The sequence below is a fragment of the Anabrus simplex genome, chromosome 6, assembly GCF_040414725.1.
Source record: "Anabrus simplex isolate iqAnaSimp1 chromosome 6, ASM4041472v1, whole genome shotgun sequence".
Classification (NCBI taxonomy): Eukaryota; Metazoa; Arthropoda; class Insecta; order Orthoptera; family Tettigoniidae; genus Anabrus; species Anabrus simplex.
In genome coordinates this window covers 158,466,832-158,493,470 of record NC_090270.1, presented here as the reverse complement: position 1 = coordinate 158,493,470, position 26,639 = coordinate 158,466,832, and the positions used below count along the sequence as shown (strand labels likewise).

Below are 26,639 nucleotides of genomic sequence, written 5' to 3'. Positions count from 1 at the left end.
AGATATGGTCAAGAGATGTCACAGGAAGACCGAAAACAATGTCACGAATAAAACTGAGATTTCTCGGGGCCCGTTACCTACCGCTGGCGAGCATACTACGAGATTTCTCAGGGCCCGTCACCCATGTATTAAAATACTTATACATACTCTTCCATTTTTCACTAAAATTAGTATGGCCGCCAATTATGCTTGCCATCATGTTATCCTTAGCTGACTACTTAGCTAGATTCAATTTCCTAGTAAGTTCCTTCAATTTCTCCTTACTTCCACAGCCATTTCTAACTATTTCTATCCAAACTTCATCTCCTTCTAAGTCTCTTTACTTCTCTGCTATAATATAGTGGATCTTAACCATTCCTTACCACGCTTAAAGGTACAAACCTATCTTCACATTCCTCAACAACTGCTTTAAACCCATCCCAGAGTCTGTTTACATTTTTATTTACAGTTTTACACCGATCATAGTAACTTATTAAAAACTCTTTCATGCCTGTTTTATCAGCCATATGGTACTGCCTAATAGTCCTGATTTTAATATGTTCTTTTCTTTCACATTTATTTTTAACTACCACAAAAACAGCTTCGTGAACACTAATACCATATATTACTTTGGTTTCTCTATAGAGCTCATCCAGTTTTACCAGCACCACATCCAGAATATTCTTCCCTCTAGTTGGTTCCATCACTTTCTGAATCAGATGCCCTTCCCATATTAACTTATTAGCCATTTGTTGATCATGCTTCCTGTCATTCACATTACCTTCCCAATTGAGTAATCCACCAGCTGTAATAATCACATAACCCCATTTCAGTAAAATTGTAGTGAAGATAAGGTATAATATATTAGATAGTATCTTGCCAGTTATATTCGTGTTTTTCTTCATGTACGGCAATCCTTTTGATACTTAAGCATTTAACCAAACGCAGTGTAGTGTAGTGTAGATACATTGTAGTATAGATACAGTACATTTAGATAGTGCCGTATCTTGCCTGCTATATTCGTGTGTTATCTTTCGTGTATATCTATTACACCGTAATACTAATAATAATTTGTCTAAGCATTTAGATTCGTTGGTAATCTTTGAGTACAGCAGTTCTTGCAAATTTCATTTCTGTTGTGCTTAGTAGTGACATACGGTACGGTACCGGTATCGTAATTAGGATACGTCTGAAAGTAGTTTAAAAATTACTGTAGTGTACCGTACAGTAGTATACGAGTAATATCCTATTAGAATTTAGTGTGCTTATTTTATTATTGTAAAATATTTCTGTAGTACTGGTGTAGTAGAGGTATCTGTAGAAACTCTTACTAAAATATTGGTGAAATTAGGATAGGCTTAATTGCAGTTTGGAATTGTGTAGTTCTTGTGTATTACTTTCGATATTCAGTAATTAACAGCAGTTTTTATCCTGTTAGGGGTTGTAGGATAAAAAAATAGAGCACGACTAAGTAGTATTGTAGTGTAGTCGTATATTAATTACCTTATTGTTGTGTACTATCCCAGACAATATATCCCTCCGTTCATTTAATTTTTTTGCAAGTAAGTTATTTTATTTTTTAATTTAAAAATTTCCCCCCGTAAAGAATGGCTAAGGAGCGCGAGTGTACTTATTGTGGGTGTGGTGAGGCATTGAGGGGTATGAGGGAGGAGTTGGAAAGTTTGAGGGAGATAATTAGGATTCTCACAGAAGACAGGAAGGAAGATAGGACTCCCTCAAACAATGTACAGGTTACAGTAGGTGTACCAGAGGGAGGGGAAGGAAAGGGAGGAGTTGTAGAAGACAGGTGGTCTAATGTTCTAAGGGGAAGGAGATTGCAGGCCAAGGGCTCTATTCAGGATCAGAAATCAGGACAGGTGTCTGTGCGAAATCGGTACGAATCACTCCAGGTAGAACAACAGAGGGAAGATGAGGGACAGGGAACTGTTGCTGAGATGCGTGGAAGTAGGAGGAAGGGAAAAGGTAGGAAAGGAAAAAGTAGAGTAGAGGATAGGAAAAGACAGGTGGAACAGGGTCATGGGAAGGAGAAAAGGGAGGAGGAAGTAGCTTCTGCATCTATCAGGAAAGATAGGGCTGACCAGGAGGGGAGGGGAGGGGATCAAATGAGGTGGGTAGGGTTGAGGCTCTGGTCATGGGGGATTCCATCGTTAGATACGTGGGGATAGTGTGTGGAGGAAAGGGAACCAGGGTAGAATGTTATCCAGGAATGAGGTTGAGGCAGATGTTGAGGAAAGTAGAAGAGAGGGAGGAGAGAAGGAGAAGGTGGTAGTGTTTCACTTTGGTACCAACAACGTAAGGCAAGCTGATATAAGTACCAACATAGTTGGAGATGTGTGGGATCTGGTAAATGCAGCACGGGTGAAGTTTAAGAAAGCGGAGATTGTTATTAGTGGAATACTGTGTAGGAGGGATACTGACTGGAGGGTGATTGGGGATTTAAATGAGACTATGGAGTGGGTATGTGGGAAACTGGGAGTGAAATTTCTAGATCCTAATGGGTGGGTAGGAGATAGGGATCTGCGCTCGGATGGCCTTCATTTAAACCGCAGTGGTACGTATAAGTTAGGAAATTTGTTTGGAAGGGTAATAGGGAGGTACATTCAGGGAAACGGGATGGCCTAGGGAGCGGTGATAAGGGAACAGGGAACTGGAAATCAAGTAGGGATGACATAAAATTGTTAGTGTTGAACTGTAGAAGTATTGTAAAGAAAGGAATAGAATTAAGTAATTTAATAGATATATATTTACCAGATATTGTAATAGGAGTTGAATCATGGCTGAGAAATGATATAATGGATGCAGAAATTTTCTCACGGCACTGGAGTGTGTATCGTAGAGATAGGATAGGAAAGGTGGGAGGGGGAGTTTTCATTCTGGTGAAAGAAGAATTTGTAAGCTACGAAAAAGTTAAAGATGAGACACATGAAATTCTAGGTGTAAGGCTCATTTCTAAAGATAATAGGCAACTTGATATATTTGGAGTGTACAGATCGGGAAAGGGTAGCACTGATGCGGATTCGGAATTATTTGATAGGATAGTCAGCTATGTGGGAAACGACATGGAAAGAAATGTGATTGTAGCGGGAGATCTGAATTTGCCAGATGTCAATTGGGAAGGAAATGCGAACGACAGGAAGCATGACCAACAAATGGCAAATAAGTTAATATGGGAAGGACAGTTGATTCAGAAAGTGATGGAACCAACCAGAGGGAAAAATATTTTGGATGTGGTGCTGATAAAACCAGATGAGCTCTATAGGGAAACTGAAGTAATAGATGGTATTAGTGATCATGAAGCTGTTTTTGTGGTAGTTAAAATAAATGTGATAGAAAGGAAGGTCTTAAAAGTAGGATTGTTAGGCAGTACCATATGGCTGATAAAGCAGGTATGAGGCAGTTTCTAAAAAGTAACTATGATCGGTGGAAAACGGTAAATAAAAATGTAAACAGACTCTGGGATGGGTTTAAAGAAATTGTTGAGGAATGCGAAAACAGGTTTGTACCATTAAGGGTGGTAAGGAATGGTAAAGACCCACCTTATTATAATAGAGAAATAAAGAGACTAAGGAGGAGGTGCAGACTGGAAAGAAATAGAGTTAGAAATGGCTGTGGAAGTAAGGAGAAATTGAAGGAACTTACTAGAAAATTGAATCTAGCAAAGAAGGCAGCATGATGGCAAGCATAATTGGCAGTCATACAAATTTTAGTGAAAAATGGAAGGGTATGTATAGGTATTTTAAGGCAGAAACAGGTTCCACGAAGGACATTCCAGGAATAATTAATGAACAAGGGGAGTGTGTATGTGAGAATCTTCAAAAGGCAGAAGTATTCAGTCAGCAGTATGTAAAGATTGTTGGTTACAAGGATAATGTCGAGATAGAGGAAGAGACTAAGGCCAAAGAAGTAATAAAATTTACATATGATAACAATGACATTTACAGTAAGATACAAAAGTTGAAAACTAGAAAAGCGGCTGGAATTGATCAGATTTCTGGGGATATACTAAAGACAATGGGTTGGGATATAGTACCATATCTGAAGTACTTATTTGATTATTGTTTGGCCGAAGGAGCTATACCAGATGAATGGAGAGTTGCTTTAGTAGCCCCTGTGTATAAAGGAAAGGGTGATAGACATAAAGCTGAAAATTACAGGCCAGTAAGTTTGACATGCATTGTATGTAAGCTTTGGGAAGGCATTCTGTCTGATTATATTAGACATGTTTGTGAAATTAATAACTGGTTCGATAGAAGGCAATTCGGTTTTAGGAAAGGTTATTCCACTGAAGCTCAACTTGTAGGATTCCAGCAAGATATAGCAGATATCTTGGATTCTGGAGGTCAAATGGACTGTATCGCGATTGACATGTCTAAAGCATTTGATAGGGTGGATCATGGGAGACTACTGGCAAAAATGAGTGAAACTGGACTAGACAAAAGAGTGACTGAATGGGTTGCTATATTTCTAGAAAATAGATCTCAGAGAGTTAGAGTAGGTGAAGCTTTGTCTGACCCTGTAATAGTTGAGAGGGGAGTTCCTCAGGGCAGTGTTATCGGACCTTTATGTTTTCTTATATATATAAATGATTTGAGTAAAGGAGTGGAACTGGAGGTAAGGCTTTTTGCGGATGATGTTATTCTCTATAGAGTGATAAATAAGTTACAAGATTGTGAGCAACTGCAACGTGACCTCGAAAATATTGTGAGATGGACAGCAGGCAATGGTATGTTGATAAACGGGACTAAAAGTCAGGTTGTGAGTTTCACAAATAGGAAAAGTCCTCTCAGTTTTAATTACTGCGTTGATGGGGTGAAAGTTCCTTTTGGGGATCATTGTAAGTATCTAGGTGTTAATATAAGGAAAGATCTTCACTGGGGTAATCACATAAATGGGATTGTAAATAAAGGGTACCGATCTCTGCACATGGTTATGAGGGTGTTTAGGGGTTGTAGTAAGGATGTAAAGGAGAGTGCATATAAATCTCTGGTAAGACCCCAACTAGAGAATGGTTCCAATGTATGGGACCCTCACCAGGATTACCTGATTCAAGAACTGGAAAAAATCCAAAGAAAAGCAGCTCGATTTGTTCTGGGTGATTTCCGACAAAAGAATAGCGTTACTAAAATGTTGCATTGTTTGGGTTGGGAAGAATTGAGAGAAAGAAGAAGAGCTGCTCGACTAAGTGGTATGTTCCGAGCTGTCAGCGGAGAGATAGCGTGGATTGACATTAGTAGATGAATAGGTTTGAATGGCGTCTATAAAAGTAGGAAAGATCACAATATGAAGATAAAGTTGGAATTCAAGAGGACAAACTGGGGCAAATATTCATTTATAGGAAGGGGAGTTAGGGATTGGAATAACTTACCAAGGGAGATGTTCAATAAATTTCCAATTTCTTTGAAATCATTTCGGAAAAGGCTTGGAAAGCAACAGATAGGGAATCTGCCACCTGGGCGATTGCCCTAAATGCAGATCAGTATTGATTGATTGATTGATTGATTGATTGATTGACATTTGGTAAATTGAGATCACCCGCTACAATCATGTTCCTTTCTTTATTGTTTCCTACATAGCTGATTATCTTATGAAATAATTCTGAATCAGCATCTGTACTACCCTTTCCTGGTCTGTACACTCCAAAGACATCCAGTTGTCTATTAACTTTAGACATGAGCCTTATCCCTAGAATTTTGTGTTTGTCATCTTTAACTTTTTCGTAGGTTACAAATTCTTCTTTTACCAGAATGAATACTCTCCCTCCTACCATTCCTATTCTATCTCTACGATACACCCTCCAGTTCCGTGAGAAAATTTCTGCATCAATTATATCACTTCTCAGCCATGATTCAACTCCTATTACTATATCTGGTAAGTATATATCTATTAAATTACTTAATTCTATTCCTTTTTTTACAATACTTCTACAGTTGAGCACTAACATTGTTATGTCATCTCTATTTGATTTCCAGTTCCCTACCTATAAAACCTCTGAATTTATCAATAATTTCCTTTAAAAAAAGCACTATCTTTCCAAAGTAGAACTACAATTAGAAATTCAATAGAATTTGTAAAATTACTGAGAACACTAAATTAAAACCATCTTTCACCTTGAACTCATTTGATGTTTATGTATTCTACCATCCCTAAAAAGGATACCCTAGACATAATTAAGAACTAAAGGAAACATAAGAAATTTAGTAACCATGAAATACAAGAATTTGTTCAACTCCTAGAATTTACCCTTAACAATAATTATTTTTCTTCCAATAACACGGTATATCAACAGCGAGGCCTTCCAATGGGATCCCCAGCATCAGGTAACCTTGGTGAAATATACATAGATCATTTAGGAAAACATAGAATTTTAAATGAAGATAAAGGTACTGTGTAGAGATGAGAAGAATGCAAGAATGAGGAATGTAGCCTGCAAGCACGAACTTCCTGTTCTGCCCAGACAGATCGGCTCTTATCTGCTCTTATCTGCTACACGAAAACATTGACTCATACTTTGCAGTTTGCTGGATTACAACTGACAAGATCGAAGAGCTGCCAGTAGAAGATAATATCAAGTCGCCTGGGTAGTAGCGGAGTTGCTATGGTAACAATTGCGTCACTTGCTCTGCTGGTGTAAACCCCTTCGCCCCGTGCCTCACAGGGCATGTGCATTCTTCTGATCTCCCAACAATATTATCGTCTGGCTAAGGTTTGTTGATGACATTTTTGCAATTATTGATGAACAGATCAATAGCAGCACTAATTTAATAGATCAAATTAGTAGTTTAGACCCTTTCATAAAACTCATATCATAAACTGAGAACAATAAAAACTAAATTTCTGGATGTAACTGTTGAAAGAAAAGTAGAAAATTTATCCTTTTCAATCTTTAGAAAACCGACCCAAACCATAAATACCATACGAAAAGATTCATACCATCCTGAAGCACATAAAATTAGTTCCTTTTTAAGCATGTTAAATAGAGCCTTTAATATCCCCTTGTCCAAAAATGATTTCCAAAAAGAAATTAATCTCATTTACAAAATAGTGATAACGGATACACAAAACACTAATAGATAGATTAATAAATAACATAAAGAGTAAACCGCAAATGCAGCTGAAAAAAGAGGATAAAAAGAAAAACTATGCCACCTTCACCTATATTGAAACATTTACCAGATAACCAATATTTTTAAGAGACTTGATTTCAATATTGCATTTCACACCAAATAACAACATTCAACATTTAATTTTTAATTACCAAGGCACTGCAAATAATAATAGATTTTCAAATTCGGGGATATATAAACTTAAATGTACAAATTGTACCAATCTTACATTGGGCAAACAAGACAGAATTTCTTAGTAAGATACCAGGAACATGTTAATGCCAAGAAAGATAGATAGGAAATACTCAGCCATGAGACTACATATTACTGAATATAAATGCAATTTTATGACAATAGAAAAAGACTTAACCAATACGAACGTTAAATAAAGGTAAATGAATGAATATTCTGTAAAATATTTATACCGAGATAGATCAGAAGCAAAACCCTAGCCAGAATATTAATGAAACAACAGATAATGAAGTCAAATAAATATTAAAATTTATTTATTCCACCTATTCAATACATAAATAGAGATTTTAATTAAGAAATTAAATCTTGAATAAAATTATAGGGATATGTTTCACCCTTTAATTAAGGATATCTTCAGCCTTAATTTCAATCTGAAAGGTAATTAATCAGGTACCTGATTGTATTAAAATTACATATGAAAGTGAGGATGATGTTGGAAATGTGCTTCAAATGGTGAGCAAATGGTTAACAATAGTTATGATATTTTTAAAATGAAGCCTTTAATAAAGTTTTTTTTTTTAAAAACAGTCGTAAATTTATACACTTTCTTGAATGTCCTTGTTTAAAAATTGGTAACAAATTGTATACTGGTAATTTCATAAGAACGTAAATTGTTATGTTAAACCTTGTAAAGTGGCACTCTGTGGAGGTTGAGGGCATTAGAATAATGATAAAAGAAAAAAAATGTAGTTGATAATTCCAAATGGAGTATTAAAACATATTGAAGTTAGTAAAGAGACGTTACCGTTGCTCACTTCAAGTGAAGTTTATAATAAAATTGTTATGTTGGAACAAGTAAAGCGGGGCCTTGTGATGGTAGAGGGTGTTAGATAAAATTATTGGGTTTTGAACAGTTCAAGCGTCAGGATAATGATGAAGAATGTAGTTAATAACTCCCGAGTGGAATTTAAACACAATTTTAACAAATTAATAAAGAGACGTTTCTGCTGCTTAGAACAAGTGGGGTTTATAATAATATAAAAATGGTTAGACTGTTGTAACTCTCGTGCGAAGAGATAAAACTGTAATCTTCTAAAAGCACAAGTGAAGAAGAGTGCTTGATGGTAAGCAGCTGTGTTTAATATTAGCTGGAAGGAGAGATTGTAGTCTCTTGTATATAGCCGAAAGGGAAATTAGGTTTGAAGTCTGTAACAATAGGAGAATTACGTGTTAAAGAATGAATTTGAATGAAAGGAGAGTTCAACGAGAAATCGAAATGTGTAAAAACGCTTACCTCTTTATTAATGTTGAAATTGGTTAACGTAAAGATGAGTTGGAGAGAAAACGTTGAGTGTAATTTCATTCATTTTTAATTGTAATAGTGTTAAATAGCTGCTATGGTAGCATTGAAATGACTAATATTTAAGTTACTGGTGTTACAGATGATGTGAGATTAATGGAGGAGAGGGTTGAAGCGGTATGCCAAGTATATAAGTTATTGGTCGTGGCGGGTAGCGAGAAAAGAGTTAAATTCTTAGAACAATATAAAGAGAAACGATATCATCAGTAACAAGTGGATTTCAAATAAAAGTTAGAGCCAGCCTATAGTTAATTCTTTGTGAGGAGATAAATTAGCCTTCTTCTCGAACTACGGTGCGGGAGCGAGGGAAAGTGTGACAGTAAACATCTATAATTATAAAGTTCTATAAGAACTCAGTTAATATCACTAAAAGGTGTTCTGTAAAGGGTTGAGGGTATAAGGAATCAAATTGTAGTAGTAATAGTTTGGCGAAGCAAAGAATTTTTTTTTCTTCCATGAAAAGGTAAGTTTAGTCCTTTCAAAGCAAGTGAGAGTGAGGAAGTGTGTTTGAAGGTTGTAACCGTACAACAGGGTTACAGATTCCATTCAGTATTTATTATTATTATTATTATTATTATTATTATCATCATCATTATTAACCCAATTCATCAGATTTTATATTCTGTTTCTCATCATTTAGACTGTAATAATTAGGTATCACGCATATTATTGTATTTAATCATAGGTTAAGTGAATATGTTTGTAATTATGCTGTATATTAGTAAGTGAGATTTGTTGGTTTGATATAGTCATTCTGTGGCTTGTAACTCTAGGCAGATGTGTTGGCAGAGTATTTTGCAATCGAGGCTATGTTTAACTGAGAATGTTATGTGCAAGTAGGTTTTCCGGTGACTCATGCCGCATAGTCACTGTAATCCGCTTGGGTACGCTTATACGACACATGACTGATGACATCAGTGCGTGGACACGCGATTGCGACCAAGTGTCAGTATTCGCCAGCTACTGTATGTTGAGGTGGAAGGGATGAATAGAGAGTAGGGAGATGAGTCGTCATCGCGAGGTTATAAAAGTCGATGTGACGGTGGTGAGAGGTATCAGATCATATGTATCAGTCAGATGTATCAAATGGAAGAAGTAGTATTAGAGTGATGGTCAGAGCTAAGAGTAGTGTTTGAAGAAGTAATAATCGAGGAGGTCTACAAGTGGTGGTTGTATCCACGCAGAGACGGGTACTATGCTGATAAAGAAACATCATCATCTTGTGAGGATGGACTTCACAAGATGCTTCAATAATATTTTCCAATTTCTTATAATATATATTGAATGGACGTAATTACATTGGAGCTCTCTACATGCGTACATGGTATGTAGGCCAACTCCTTGTTATATAAGAAGATAACAGCAGACGGCTCCGACTTCAGCTCATAGGTTTTCCCAAGAGGTTCAAGTTCAACAGCGGTGTATGCAGACATCAGGTAATTAAAGCATCAGACATGTTATGCATTCATAACATAAAGAAGAATGTAATCAGCGGCGATATCACATCTCACTTCAAGTTCATGCCAATAGCTTTTTTTGTTTAGATTAAATTTTCTTTTTCATATTACCGCAAATCTCACTAGATATATTTTTTTGTTAAATTAAAAGACGTCAATGCTTGCTCATTGTGACATAAATTATAGTCATAAACTCAGTTTTATTTTAATTATAATAAGTGATTCCAGTTCCATGTACAATCAATTGTGGAAATGCAACAGTAATTTAATATTGTCCTGATCCGTATCCCTGTATATTGCCAAATATGTGAGTTTATCACCTCACGCCTTGAGATAATTGATATAAGAGGTATGCTCTACCAAATTTTGTTGTTTTTATTTAAAAAGCAACTGGCGCTCAAACAAATGTTATGTATATTGTGTGAAGGAGATGAAGGTATAAGAGTAGTGGTTGGAGTAGCCACAAGGTAAGTAGCTTTTTTTAAAAAATTAAAATATTTAATCTCTTAATTAAAATCTCTATTTATGTATTGAATAGGTGGAATAAATAAATTTTAATATTTATTTGACTTCATTGTACATTTCAATACGGACCAAAACATGAGAATTATAACATGTAACAACAGATAATGTCAATATAGTGTTAGAAGAGGCTACCAAATTGGATTTACCTAGGAAAGCCATCAAAAAGGATCCGATAAAACATCCAATACGCTTCCCCTCCGTTTGCTCCACACAACACAGCATTCCCCCTACTTCTCCTTGCGCTTCCCTCACCTACCATAAGCTCCTCACACACATACAAACTCAGTCAGCTGATGACACGGTGTAAGAGAGGACGCAAAACCAAACACGGCTGACTATCAGGTAAATCATTTCATGTACCTGATACACCTCACCAATATATATTCTCACAAGGTTTTCTCCTTTAAAATACCACACTTCTTACTTAAATTTCTTTTCAACAGTCAAAGTTTAAATTAAACTTCAACTACGTTTGTTTTCAAGAGTTCCCCTGAAAATCATACTTTAAGAAAATCTTTTATATTCTTAATTTTACTTTCAAGATTCAACAAGCATATACTTCTCCAGCCCTAAAAGAAGACCCCTTATGTTGATTTTATTCATTAACTTGGACATTCACTTGTTGGAAATTTTTAACCCAACATGAACGGACATTTTATCTTATCATTATCATAATCATCACAAGTGTTTCATTTGTCTTGTCAAATTTTTGTTAAATCTTTTAGCTGAAGATATTCCATAATTGGAACGAAACATGTTCTATTTAGTATTTTACTCAGAGATTAAGCTGGATTATGTTATGTAAATAATAAACTAGCTATGAGAAACTAACGACAAGTATTGGAATGTGGGAATCTCCTTGTAACATATCCTTAGTTGTTTTGAGCCAATACGGGACAAAATGAGATACTTGATACATGTGGGCATATTTGTACCAGGCTAAGATTTTGATAACCCAGAGGAATATAATTTCAATGTTGCAGACCTTCTGTGTTCAAAATGCAAATCAAGTGAGTGAGTGCTAAACCCATAATGCCTTGTGAGTCTCGAGTGTTTTCTGCAGTAGGATAAAGTATGGTGACCATGCCAAAAAGGACACCTTTATTTAAGGGCATTATGAATGTAATGTTCTATCCAGAAACCATGAACACAATACATGAAACATATAAAAAGAAAATGCTTACTTTTCTTGTTCATACAGTTCCCAAGCTTTCAACAATCCTCTGCAAAAACCTTCTAGAGCTGGATTATCTGGTATCTATATTTAAAAAATATACATACATTAACACAACAAGATTGAAATCTACAAAATTCTGTAAACTTACACAATTATGAAGGATGAATAATTTACAGATAGCGATAAATCAACCGCTCAATGTGAAGAGTCAGGCATAATTCTAACCATAAATAATCTGGTATTACATTGGACCAGTCTCTGTCTTTAAAAAAAAAAAAAAGTACCAATTATAACATCATAAGGAAAACTGGCTGGCACCTCATGAGAAGCTGAAACATGTACCCTTTGTATTTGACATTAGTGTGCTCTGCTCCAGAATACTAAGCCCCATAAGGCAACACACGTCCATACCATTTGAATGAACTAGATGGTGGTGGTAACAAATACATTGCAACTAAAAGAAATTCTTCTGGCAATGCATACTTACGGTAGTATGACAACGATGTAAAATCAAAACATCAGTAACATACATACAACAAACAATTCAATGAAAATGGAATATTACAAGAAATTATATCAAAACAATAATTTAATGGCAACAAAATAAAAAGGAAATACATTAAAAGAAAAAAAAGACCTGGCAATTAAAAATGACATATGAGTAGCGGACATAATAATTACAAGCAACTGCAAAGCGTATAATCTGAAATCTGCACAAACTTATGTATTTCCTCACATGTAGCGTAACATAATCACAATGCACACACTTACAAACTAGCCCAAAAATAAGAAAATACTACATTACAAGTAGTTTAACATAATAAGAGTTACAAGGCAATAACATATAAATTCACGCACAACTTAAATATTTCCAATGCTTTACCACTTACTGTAAATTGAATGGAACAATGATTCATTACTAGTGTAACACTGTAAATACACTATCATCACATAAAAATATGACAAAGCAACTATACGAGAATGGAGAAAAATTACACCATTTTAATTCCCCGCAAGAACTTGCAATCCTCAAAGTTGTAAAAGATTCTTCCCAGAAGAAACTCAAGTTCCAAAAGACAGAACAACTCAATAACAACAATGCTAATTTAAATATGAAAAAAGAATGACGAGATGTGGAAGGCTACACCCGTGAATCATCATGACTCCGTAACTCTCAAGCATATGAACAGACTGTAAACCTCAAAGACCAAGAATTCCCCTTAACCCATTTCTTCCCAACAATACACATAAATATGCAACATGTACTTTAACCCCTCTAAAAACCAATTAAACCAATTTATAATGTAAAACTCTTCATCAGTGGAATACTGTGTTGGAGGGACACTGACTGGAAGATGATTGGGGATTTAAATGAGACTATGTAGTAGGTATGTAAGAAACTGGGAGTGAGAGTTGTAGATCCTAATGGGTGGGTAGGAGATAGGGATCTGCACTCGGATGGCCTTCACTTAAACCGCAGTGGTACACATAAGTTAGGAAATTTGTTTAGAAGGGTTATAGGGAGGTACATTCAGGGAAACAGGGTGGTCTAGGGAGCGGTGATAAGTGTACAGGGATCTGGAAGTAAAGAAGGGATGACATAAAAAGTTAGTGCTGAACTGTAGAAGTATTGTAAAGAAAGGAATAGAATTAAGTAATTTAATGGATATATACAGTACTTACCAGATATTGTAATAGGAATTGAATCATGGCTGCGAAATGATATAATGGATGCAGAAATATTCTCACAGAACTGGAGCCTGTTTCGTAGATATTGGATAGGAATGGTATGAGCGGGAGTATTCATTCCAGTAAAAGAAGAATTTCTAAGTTAAAGATGTCAAACATAAAATTCTAGATGTAAAGCTCATCTCTAAAGATAACAGGCAACTTGATGTCTTTGGAGTGTACAAACTGGGAATGGTAGCGCTGATGCGGATTCAGAATTATTTGATAAGATAATCAGCTATGTGGGAAACAATATGAAAAGGAACGTGATTTTAGCGGGTGATCTCAATTTACTAATTGTCAATTGAGAAGGTAATGCGAACAACAGGAAACATGACCAACAAATGGCAAATAAGTTAATATGGGAAGGACAGCCGATTCAGAAAATGATGGAACTAACTAGAGGGAAAAATATCCCGGACGTGATCCTGATAAAACGAGATGAGCTCTAGAGAGAAACCGAAGGAATAGATCGTATCAGTGATCATGAAGCTGTTTCTGTTGTAGTTAAAAATAAATGTGATAGAAAGGAAGGTCTAAAAGTAGGACTATTAGGCAGTACCATATGACTGATAAAGCAGTCATGAGCAAATTTTTACAAAGTGACTATGATCGGTGAAAAACTGTAAATAAAAATATAAACAGACTCTGGGATGGTTTTAAAGCAACTGGTGAGGAATGTGAAAATAGGTTTGTACCTTTAAAAGTGGTAAGGAATAGTAAAGACCCACCTTATTATAATAGAGAAATAAAGAGACAGAGAAGGAGGTGCAGACTGGAAAGATATATAGTTAGAATCAGCACATTTTACTCGTCAAAACATTTCACATCAGCCAGTTGTTTCTACAGACCATATATTACAAATAATATATATATTCTAGGCTAGAAAATGGAATTTTTGTATGTATGTATTTCCCACGTGGTCATGACCCCTAGTAGTTTATCCATGTGGCTTGTGAACTGAGGTCACTGACCCCTAGAATAGTAGTTGTGCAATGCTGATTCGCGGATTTTGCATAAGAGTAAGCCTAACCTCACAGGCGCCATCTTGAAGAGTCCTAACCTCACTTTTTCAGCCAGTTGCCCTTTCTAGCATGGATTTTGCACAAGAGAGCAAGACTAACCTCACAGTCACCATCTTGGAGGGGCCTAAACTCACTTTTACGGGCAGATGCCCTTCCCGACGATAACAGTCGCAATGTTGGAGGAGCCTAACCTCATTTTCACGGCTAGATGACCCTTCCTGATGCCATCTTGAGTAGCAGGGCAATGTGGCTTCTCGTGACGCCATCTTGAGTAGTAGGGCAATGGGGAATTCGCATAAGAGAGCATGCCTAATTTCATGGATGGGGCCTAACATGACCTAATTTTATGGTTAGCTGCCCTTTCCGACAGCATCTTGAGTAGTAGGACATTGGGGATTTTCGCGATGCCATCTTGAGTAGTTGGGCAACGTGGATTCGCTTAAGAGCATGCCTAACATCACTTTTATGGCTAGATGCCCTTCCCGATGTCATCTTGGAAGGGCCTAACTATACACGACCCAGTTTTACGGACAGATGCCCCTCCTGACGCCATCCTGGAGTCGCCTAACTACACAGGGCTTAGAGGGTCAGTTTTACAGTTATACTTCCTGCCTGCCATTTTGAAGGGGCCTAACTTCACAGTCTCTATCTTGTCCCAGTTTTACGAACAAATGCCCCTCCCATTGCTATTTTGGAGGGGTCTAAGTACACAGTCGCCATCTGTGATTTTAAAAGAGGTCAGCTGACGGCTTTATGTCTCCATCCAACATACTACTTAGTTGTGCACCTGTGTGATGGAGTGGTCTGCTTATACTTTACGTCTCCATCCGACGGACAAGTAATGTGACATCACAGTCATATCCTTGCCTACGAGAGCAAGCCTAACCATAGAGACACTATTTTGAAAGGGCCTATCCTTACAGACACTATTTTAGTGGGGTCTGGCCCAGTTTTACTCTGCTTAAGGCTTTACATCTCCATTCGATGGACAAATAATGTGACGTTACAGCGCAAGTGATTTTCAAAGAGGTCAGCTCATGGCTTTATGTCTCCATCCGACAGTGACGAACATGTCTAAACATGCATAACCATGACGTCGTGATCCCATGCTTAAGGCTTTACGCCCTCATCCTGCAGACTGTCTCTGACGGGACTGAGCACGTGCCATACTAAGATCATTCTGTTTTAACATGCAGTGATGACATCAACATGATTACTCTTCAGTAAACTCAAGCCTTTATAGATGGTACCATTCTGAATTTTTCTTTAATCTCTGAGATACTGTGATAGAGAGTAGAGCTCTATATTCCATCATGACAAGAACATTAATAGTTGATGTACAAGGCTTTAAAGTAAACGGCAACAAATTTGTCATCAAAGAGGTGTCTGTGTGGGTTTGCACTCTGCTGTGGACACTAAAACTCGTCAGTTGAATATTTAACCCACCTTTCCCTTACTGTTTGCAAACAGATGAAGACAAAAAGCAGACTCAATGGATTGAAAAAATTTTAGGTCTGCAGTGGACATGAAAAGAATACCTTATCGCTTTGTATCTTTAATCTTGAATGCTCATTTATCAAGAGCAGATCTTGTTTTTTTAAAGGGTTGTCAAAAGAATGAATGGTTGCATGAGTATCTACCATCAATGTGCGAAATTATCGACATGCAAGAATTAGAATGTCCTTCATTTAAAATTCTTTACAAGGAGCATAGTGGAGAAACAAACAGTCTTTACAACATGTGCGCATGCTCTTTGATTGGTTGTGTTGCAGTGCATGTCGGCAGGTGAACAACATACGTAAATTGTTGTGTCGAAATGACGTCAGTGTGAAAGAAACATTTGTAGAGTAAAGAAATCATGTCATTTCTATCTGATACTGTGTAACACAGTTGAAAAGGAAATTGTAAAGTTTTATGCATGCAAAAAGAAACTAAACACTTTTACTGAAGAAGAGCAGAATGCATTACTAAAGGCATTTTGGGTTTTACGAATGCTGTAAGGAAGATCTGGGATACGGTGCCTCATGAGTGGACTCAAGATCCTGATTTGTCAGAGCTTCAAACATGTAGTTTACATCATGAACAAGTAAGTTTAGCTAGGAGACCTTCAGTGAGACAGCGTCGTACATGTCCACTCATTAAACTGTATCACGGTCCTAAAACTAATGAGTTGTCTTTGCTTATAAACACTTATCATGCTGTGAAATGAGTAAAAAGGTTGTCGCATATAAAGGTGAAGATATGTGCTGGGAGAAAGGTGAGGAAGCATGCTGGGCATGGACTCATCAATAAGGTGACTAATCTTCTTCACTTTGAGCTTCATCTTCCTAGTTACCAGTACTGCGGCCCTGGAACTCGATTTGACGTCCGCTTGGCACGTGGTGATCCTGGTATTAATATGTTAGATGCTGCCTGCAAAGAGCATCGCAATGCTTATCGTCAAAACAATCCTGAACTAAGATGTGTAGCTGATAAAAATCTGTATCGTAAAGCTATGCAGCATGTGTTGTCACCTAATTCTTCAGTTGCTGAGAAGATAGCAGCACTTATCGTTGCCAGTGCAATGAAAGGAAAACTGTTACTAGCTAGTGGCACTGAACAAATTGTGAAACATATTGGAGGTGCTGTTTTAATTTTTCAATATTAATCCTACCCTACAGCATGTTCTAAATTAACTAGTAGTAATAATGTTAACTTGCTTGTTTAATCGTGTCATATCACATAGAAGAAAGGAGAGGTAGAGGTTCAAGAATAAAGAACTCAAGTTTTAAAGTACATCCTCTTTATTAATCCATGAATTGAAGTTGTTATTAAAACCAAGCCATTTGACATATAGTTTATTTCCACAACGACAAATAACATGTTCGATTAAATAGTGATTAGGATATTTTGTTTTCTGCAGTACTTCGATGTAGAAAGAATCCTCCTTCAATAGGCTGTCGTCTGAGATCGCGAAGTAAATACATAACTGGATTAGTAAGCTTAACACTCCTGATTTGAAAAATTTCTGTGCTCCAGCTAGGGATGTATCCTTTTGCAAAGATAGACTTATGTCTGCTGATGCAAACAAAATCACCCGTTTTATAGCGATGGCGGTGCGGATCGGCCATTTTGATTACAGGATGAATAGCATATAAGCGTGGTGTATTCTTTGTAACAAGACGTGGCTTTATCCCGATAGTGCAATGAGATGTATCGCTGTATGTTATAATGAGTCTAGGTAGCAGTTCAATCCAACAATATGAACCTTGAGCTGTCAGTTCTTGCCACATCTATGTTTTGAGTGTACTATCAAAGCCTTCTACAACACTTGCCCTGAGATTGTTGTACGTAGAGTAGTGATGAATGCCAAGTAACTTGAGGTAAGAAGAAAAATCCCTGTTGTAAAACTCTTTACCTTGATTGGTTTGAAGAAGCCTTGGGCAGCATTTCAATTGTTCAACAATATGTTTAAACGAGTCTTTGACATAAAATAATTTTGTGTGGCTATTTCTAGCCGAGTGCAGCCCTTGTAAGGCAGACTCTCTGATGAGGGTGGGCGGCATCTGCCATTTGTAGGTAACTGCATGTTATTGTGGTGGAGGATAGTGTTATGTGTGGTGTGTGAGTTGCAGGGATGTTGGTGGCAGCACAAACACCCAGCCCCCGGGCCACTGGAATTAACCAATTACGGTTAAAATCCCCAACCCGGTTGGGAATCGAACCAGGGGACCCTCTGAACTGAAGGCCAGTACACTGACCATTCAGCCAGTCTTTGACATGAGCTGCTGACTTAGAATGCACAGGTTGTGCAAAAGCAAATTTAGAGTACACATCGATAACAGTAAGCAGATACTTATACCCCTTATTGCTGTCCCAGAGGGGACGTGTTTTTAGCCTCTCCCTACTACATTTTTGGCCCGGCTATCCTGCATTTGAAATTCGTGTCGCTAGGAATTTAACTCCAACCTGGCTCTATTATTATTTCCTGTGCGGCTTAAGTCGCTAAGTTTAATCGCATCCTCTCCGTCCGTGGAGTTATTTTCCATCATTAATATACGATGAATTTCACTCCTATCTCTATTATTTTCAGGTCCGGTGTTGGGCCTGCTGTAGAACGAGTCTTGTCCAGGGCTCGTCAGCTCTCCAGCCAGCATCTGCCTCGTGTTGCCTTGACAGTAAAGTTCGATTCTATTGTTAGCCATCAGGGAAGTTGGAAGTATTATGCAGTGGCTCTTGTGTACAGCATCTATTCATATAACCATGTCGGGATAACTTGGAAAGGATAGGGCTTTATGCCCTCAAGTTTTGACTAATTACCTTGCTACGGGCTTTACGTTGCACTGACACAGAGAGGTCTTATGGCGACGATGGGATAGGAAAGGCCTAGGAGTTGGAAGGAAGTGGCCGTGTCCTTAATTAAGGTACAGCCCCAGCATTTGCCTGGTGTGAAAATGGGAAACCACGGAAAACCATTTTTAGGGCTGCCGATAGTGGGATTCGAACCTACTATCTCCCGGATGCAAGCTCACAGCCGCGCGCCTCTATACGCACAGCCAACTCGCCCGACTAATTACCTGGAGTGGACGTCAGCAGCTTATTTATTTGCTACATATAGGTTTCATGTAACTGTGAGTAATAAGTTCTCTGCTGACGCCAAGCATTAGTACCCTTCCATGGGTTCAAAGTAAGTCATTTCCTTCAGATTATTTTTTTCTCTCCTGGAGCTGGACCAAAACGACTTAATTTGGCAGATTTAACGTCGTCTTGTGGATATTAATTTTGATGGATTTTCAGTTCAATTGAACTTTAAAATTCTGAAACTTGAAAATGTAATTGCCTTACTGACTACACCGTTTAAACCTCCATACGGGAGGAAGAAATCTCAAAACCTGTCAAGGTCTCTACTTTTTCCTGCAAGATGATTCTTCGTAGTATCATTATTTCTGTTTCAGGTCAAGAAAAGGTTGTTTAAGTGTCATGAAAATTATTTTAATGTTACCTAACTAATTTCGGAGGGCATGGTATTGCTAATGGGAAGTCATCCACTAAAATGATTGAACCCGCAGGATTTTCTCTGGGAATCGGAATCTCTTTATTCCTTCAAATGTTCTTTCTCTGATTTTCCCTTTCCTTTATGTAATTATTCATTTTTGCTCTGTGGCCCTTGTACATGTTGTCGTCTCCATGGCAACTGTTGTCCATGGATTGTTTGAATTACTGATGAATAATTCATTGATGTGGGCATGCCCTTGAAGTCAAGAGTTGGGTTTGCTCTTACTTCTTGATATTAATGATTACTGATGAATAAATAGTTGATGTGGGGATGCCCTGAAGACTGGAGGTGATTTGCTCTTATTTCTTCATGTTTATTTATTGATTTAAAGTGGGAGTGGCCCTCGTGATTGGAGTGCATTTGCTCTTAATTCTTGATGTTGAATAATTAATTTATGCGAGTGTGTTCCTTACGATTAGAGCTGGAGTTGCTCTTACTTCTTCACTAATAATTTATTTTGAGTGAGCGTGTCCCCGATCTACTGAGCTACTTCGTTCTTTCCTCTTTGAAGAGTGTGGAATTTTTGGGGTTGTTTGGCGACTTATTTTATGTTAACCTATCATTGTGAAAAATTTCTAGGTCACTAGGTGGGCGCTATTCATACAGCAATTCAAAGTCTCCATTGTGCATCGGCCTGGAAAGAAAAACGTACTAGCCGACACCCTCAGTCGGATTTCAGTCACTGATAGTGATGATGAGTTTTGAGAAGACTTCGGTATCTATCCCAAGTGATAATTATTACAAGTGATAAAAATAATTTTCGTCTGCATTGAAAGTTTCATAAAGTATATAGGAAAATATTTAATATTTATTTACACTTATTCAATACAATACAAGATGTTGGCATTTAAGTTAAAACATTTTTCAAATGTGAGACATGTTTTGCCTCTTGTTGTGAGGCATCTTCAGTCAGTAATCAAAACCTTATTATTTTTGTCAGACAACATTTCCAAACATTTTACTGTTGTTATAAAAATGTTCATGAAATAACTAAAAATCTTATATAATGATAAAATCATGTGTAGTTCACTTGATGAATTGGACGTCATTAGCTGGTACACTAGTACAGATGATAGCTTGAAGCCTTAGTCAATATTAGATTTAAATACATAGTGGAAGGCATATAAAATCATTTCATTGAAAATATACAATACATTTAAATGATATTAAAATAGTAGAGTCATAGATGATATATTTAAAAATAGAGTTATCATAATTATAAGTGACAGTTGATGGCTTAAAGCCGTAGTCAAAGTTTGAAGTATAAGTAAAACATGCTAATATATAATACATGGATATGAAAAAGATTACATGGATGATTATAAAATGTAAAGGAAAAACATTCCAAATGCAGGGCAATTGTTATTGACGTTAGCGTATATTTGCCCGTAATGTTTAATGGTCAACAGTTCATAGGTTATTTATAGATTGATTCAGCGAGATTGTGTCGACACGAAGTTTATAGTTGGCTTAAATTTATTTTAAGTCATCTGAGCAAGTTTGTAGAGATGATGATGAGCTATTATTCTCTACGTTGGTATGATTTTGACACGAATGTTGAATGGCTGTTGTTTTCTTATCTGATTTACAATATATTTTCCAAACGTTGATATTGGAAATTTTATATTATTGAAGAATGTTGTGGAAGTTTGATGGGGCTGTTGAAAAAATGTTGTGATTGGTTGTTTCTGAAATGAAGAAAAAACTGCATTAATTTTGATGAGAATGAAAGAAAAACTTGGGGAGGTTTTGTCAAAGTGTTGAAGGAGAGAAGATGTTGGTGCTTACCTATCGCGTTGTTGGCCCGTTTGACTTCTTGTGTGAATCGTTGTCAGGATACTAGTGGTTGCTAACGTTTTTACTCCTTGTGTTGTACGCATGTCGTCTGTGCGGAGGGGGATGGGTTGGAGGGGGCGTGACTGTAGGCTTGTGATTGGCGCACGGAAGGGAGTTGTGTATAGTGGGGGAAGCAGAGGGGCGTAAAGCATTTATTGGCTTGAGATTGGCCCGTGGAGGTGAGTTATGTAAGCTGGGAGGGGAAGGGGGTTGTGATGTGTTTGTTGATGTGGAAGGAGTGTTTATTGATACTGTATTGAAAATATTGAAGAAATTTTTGTCCTGACGGTTTAATTTATTAAATAATGTTATTATTTGGTCATATAAAGGGCTTCTATTGTCTACTGGATCATTTAAATTCTTATTAGCATTGAACTTTTGGTCCAAAAATATATATAAATTCTCGAATTCTGTCATGAGTCTACCTTTTTTTTAATCTTATTAAAATTTGAAAGTCCTGTTCAATTGTGGTAAAATTGTGTCCAGTTTCTTTCATGTGATTGCTCATTGCTGAGTGTTTATTGTGTTTCTGAGCATTGAAATTCTCGGAGTACCTAGTTATGAGCTTCTTCCTGTTTGTCCAATGTATGAGCTGAGGCACTTATTACATTTTAATCTATAGATACCGGAGCCCGAGTCTTTATTATTTTCAGAATTTATTGTATTGTAGTTGAACATTTTTGGTTGGAATTTTGAGTTTTGAAAGCTATTTTAATTTCTTGATTTTTTAAGGCATTGGTGATTTGATGAATGATTGGGTTGGTGTATGTAAAGGTTGCATACTTAGATTTTTCATTTTTTATTGGAGAGAGATTTGTGGATAGTTTCAATTTAACCTTATTAGTTTGTCTATGATGGAGGGGTGATATCCATTGAAAGAGGCTATTTCTTTTATTGTATTTATTTCTTTTGTAAAATTGATGGTTGAAAGGGGAATTTTTAGAGCTCTGTACACCATACTGTAAAAAGAGGACTGTTTGTGTGATTGTGGATGTAGGGAACTTTGTTTAATAGTTGTAGGTGTGAATGAGGGCTTTCTGTAAATTTGAAAATCAAACTTATTGAAAGTTCTTGTTATTGTGATGTCAAGAAAATTAATAGAATTGTGGTCCTCGTCCTCTTTAGTGAATTTGATGTTGTTATCTAGATTATTTAAATAAGTTAATATGTTTTCACTGTTGTTGAGATTTTTGTCAGTTATTACTAGCGTGTCGTCGACATAGCGTAGCCATAGATTTAATCCATTGATGTTTTCTATTATTTTGTTGTTTTCGAGGTTATCCATATAAATTTCAGCAAGGATTCCGGATAAAGGGTCTCCCATAGCCAGGCCTTCTTGTTTGTATATTTTATCATTGAAAGTGAAATAGTTGTTTTGTAAGACAAACTTTAGTACTTTTAAGAGTTCTTCTATTTCTATTTTGCTTAAACTGCTGTGTTTGGAAAGATTGTTTTTTATTTATTTCTATAGTTTTTTGAGCGGGAGTGTTTGAAAACATGTTAGTGACATTGAAAGAGCACATTACGTGATTAGGTTTTAAGTTGAATTTTTTAGGGTTTCACATAATTCTATTGAATTTTTAGGGTGTTTGTTATGGATATTTTCATACTATTGTTCCGATTTAGCTATTTTGCTTTTTTCTTCTTTTAAATACACTGACTGACAGAGCAAATGCAACACCAAGAAGGAGTGGTTCGAAAGAGATGAAAGTTGGGGAAAAAACAGAGACGGCATGGACGAATAATTGATGTTTATTTCAAACCGATATGCAGGTTACACAATGCGCACGGCATCGACTCAGTAGGATGTAGGACCACCGCGAGCGGCGATGCACGCAGAAACACGTCGAGGTACAGAGTCAATAGGAGTGCGGATGGTGTCCTGAGGGATGGTTCTCCATTCTCTGTCAACCATTTGCCACAGTTGGTCGTCCGTACGAGGCTGGGGCAGAGTTTGCAAACAGCGTCCAATGAGATCCCACACATGTTCGATTGGTGAGAGATCCGGAGAGTACGCTGGCCACGGAAGCATCTGTACACCTCGTAGAGCCTGTTGGGAGATGCGAGCAGTGTGTGGGCGGGCATTATCCTGCTGAAACAGAGCATTGGGCAGCCCCTGAAGGTACGGGAGTGCCACCGGCCTCAGCACATGCTGCACGTAGCGGTGGGCATTTAACGTGCCTTGAATATGCACTAGAGGTGACGTGGAATCATACACAATAGCGCCCCAAACCATGATGCCGCGTTGTCTAGCGGTAGGGCGCTCCACAGTTACTGCCGGATTTGACCTTTCTCCACGCCGACGCCACACTCGTCTGCGGTGACTATCACTGACAGAACAGAAGCGTGACTCATCGGAGAACACGACGTTCCGCCATTCCCTCATCCAAGTCGCTCTAGCCCGGCACCATGCCAGGCGTGCACGTCTATGCTGTGGAGTCAATGGTAGTCTTCTGAGCGGACGCAACGCCGGGAGTGCAGGCCTCCTTCAACCAATCGACGGGAAATTGTTCTGGTCAATATTGGAACAGCCAGGGTGTCTTGCACATGCTGAAGAACGGCGGTTGACGTGGCGTGCGGGGCTGCCACCGCTTGGCTGCGGATGCGCCGATCCTCGCGTGCTGACGTCGCTCGGGCTGCGCCTGCACCCCTCGCACGTGCCACATGTCCCTGCGCCAACCATCTTTGCCACAGGCGCTGCACCGTGGACACATCCCTATGGGTATTGGCTGTGATTTGACAAAGCGACCAACCTGCCCTTCTCAGCCCGATCACCATACCCCTCGTAAAGTCGTCTGTCTGCTGGAAATGCCTCCGTTGACGGCGGCCTGGCATTCTTAGCTATACACGTTCTACAATGACTGTCGGCTGAGAAATCACGATACGAAGTGGGCCATTCGCCAACGCCGTGTCCCATTTATCGTTCACTACGTGCGCAGCACAGCGTTGCATTTCACATCATGAGCATACCTCAGTGACGTCAGTCTACCCTGCAATTGGCATAAAGTTCTGACCACTCCTTCTTGGTGTTGCATTTGCTCTGTCAGTCAGTGTATGTTAATTTACGATTTAGAGTTTCTTGTTTTTTGTTCAATGTAATCTGTATTTTATATGTAATGTGTTGTTAATAAGAAATATTTTCCTATATACTTTATCTATCCCAAGCCCAGCGGAGAGACCACAGGCTAAGAGAAATTATTCGTTTCTGTGAAGGATCGATCCCACAACACGATCCAGACTACGCCTGGATTAGGCAGACAGCCCAATCTTTCTCATGGTACAACAACCTACTCTATAAGTATGTTGACGCAACCAGGACCACTAAACGGATTTATGCCCCGGCTAAATTTCGAGAAGCCATCATCTGGCATTGCCACTTTATCACAGGACATGCTGGAGTGGATAAAGTGGCCAGTGTAATAAAGGGAGAGTTCATCTGGGAGTACCTCCGGAATGATATTAGAAGGACTATAAGAACTTGCGACTTAACGAATTAAACCGAATAATTATCTTATGAAGGAATATCTAAGGCCTATCACCCCAGAGAAGCCACGGGAAGTGATGGCGCTCGACCTGTATGGCCCACTTCCGAAGGCGACCAGAGGTAACAAGCACGTCTTAGTCATCGTTGACGTCTTCTCGAACTTCACCATGTTGTTGCCTATCCAGAAGGCGAACACCGGGAATATTTTACGGAGACTCCGCAGGAATTTTTTTTCTGGGATGGGGAAACCTGCCTTTCTGCTGACAGATCATGGAAGCCAGTTCACATCCGCAGGATTCCAGGCGGCTATAGAAGAGTTAGAAATTCATCATATAATGAATTCCATTCATCATATAATGAATTCCATTCATCATCCAGAAGCCAACCCTGCTGAGCGACTGATGAGGGAGATCGCCAGATTCTGTAGGGTGTACTGCCAGGAAGAACACTGGAAATGGACTGATGTGCTTCCAGTTATGCAGAAGATAGTTAGCTCCACTATCCACGAATCTACTGGAGATATTCCAATGTTGGTGCAGCATGGGCATACTCCTGATCATCCATGGGATGCTATTCTCCCTGCTTTGCCAGATGCAGCAATTGATCACGAAGCAAGAATCGCTAAAGCCTTAGGGAAATTGAGGCATGCTGCCGACATCAAACAACGAAGGAGTAGGAAATGTAAGTTTGGACAACCCTTGCAAGTGGGAGACAAGGTGTTAATTCGAAAACCTGCGATGTCTTGTCCGGAATTAAGGGTCTATGCAAAATTCTGTCCTTTGTATTTTGGCCCTTACAGGATTGCTGAGTCTTTGGACAACAGTGCCTATAAGATCACCACACTAGATGGCAGCCTTGAAGGCATCTACAATGCCTCAAATCTCAAAAAAATACTTTGAGTAAGATGAAATTAAAAGAAAATCCTCACAGTATTTTCTTTTCCCCTGAGAGGGAGGGATATGTACCGGTTACGACCTGTACATGCCGTATTTTCTGGCTATTAATTGTACTTCGTTTATATTCGGAGGAGCGAGCAGGCGAGCCAGCGACAGCTGTGTGTGTGACATAGCTGCAGGGACAATATAGACAACCCGCCTGATGCCACGTATAGCCTGCATGGCCTGGTTTATGGATATGAATGTCACGCCTTCGCGAACATTCGATTGAAAAAATTTAAAACTTCTGTAATAATAATCGCAGAGACTTGAGCGATACATCATTTTGAAGAGGATAACATAAACGTCTCAAATTATGAATTATGAATCTCAAGAAAATCCGTCAAGGGATTCACGAGATAATCCGCATCAAAAGAATCACATTATCTGATGACGTAGGAGACCCAAACTGAATATAAGCTGAGCACACTTGACCCTGATCAGACAGTCATAGCCGGGTGTCCAGCCTGACTCTCCACACTGCAGTGTTCTTCAAAGTACTGACAGGCTATCTTCGAATATTCCAAGTCTTCATGTGGGACTTTAACTCTGACAGGCGTGTTGAACTTATAATTTGTGCACGTGTTAAACAAAAAGTAACAAAGTCTTTATTGAACATTGAGTCTATCAGTCAAGTTGAACTTGTAATTTTTGCGTGTGATGAAGATCAAATTATTCAAAGTCTTTATATAGTAGACTCGGATTATATCCATCAAGTTGAACTTATAAATTTTGCGTGTGTTGGAACTCACATTATTACAAGTCATGTATTGGACTTTTTA

General features: G+C 38.1%; 1 protein-coding gene across 1 annotated transcript in view; it reads right to left on the bottom strand.

Annotated features, from left to right (window-relative positions):
• Positions 1–26,639, bottom strand: part of LOC136876242 (glutathione synthetase) — a 226,809-nt gene that overhangs the window by 81,098 nt on the left and 119,072 nt on the right. Inside the window, exon 7 of the mRNA XM_067150023.2 lies at positions 11,822–11,895. Coding sequence (XP_067006124.1) covers positions 11,822–11,895 — 74 coding nt within the window. The remainder of the gene's footprint in view (positions 1–11,821; positions 11,896–26,639) is intronic.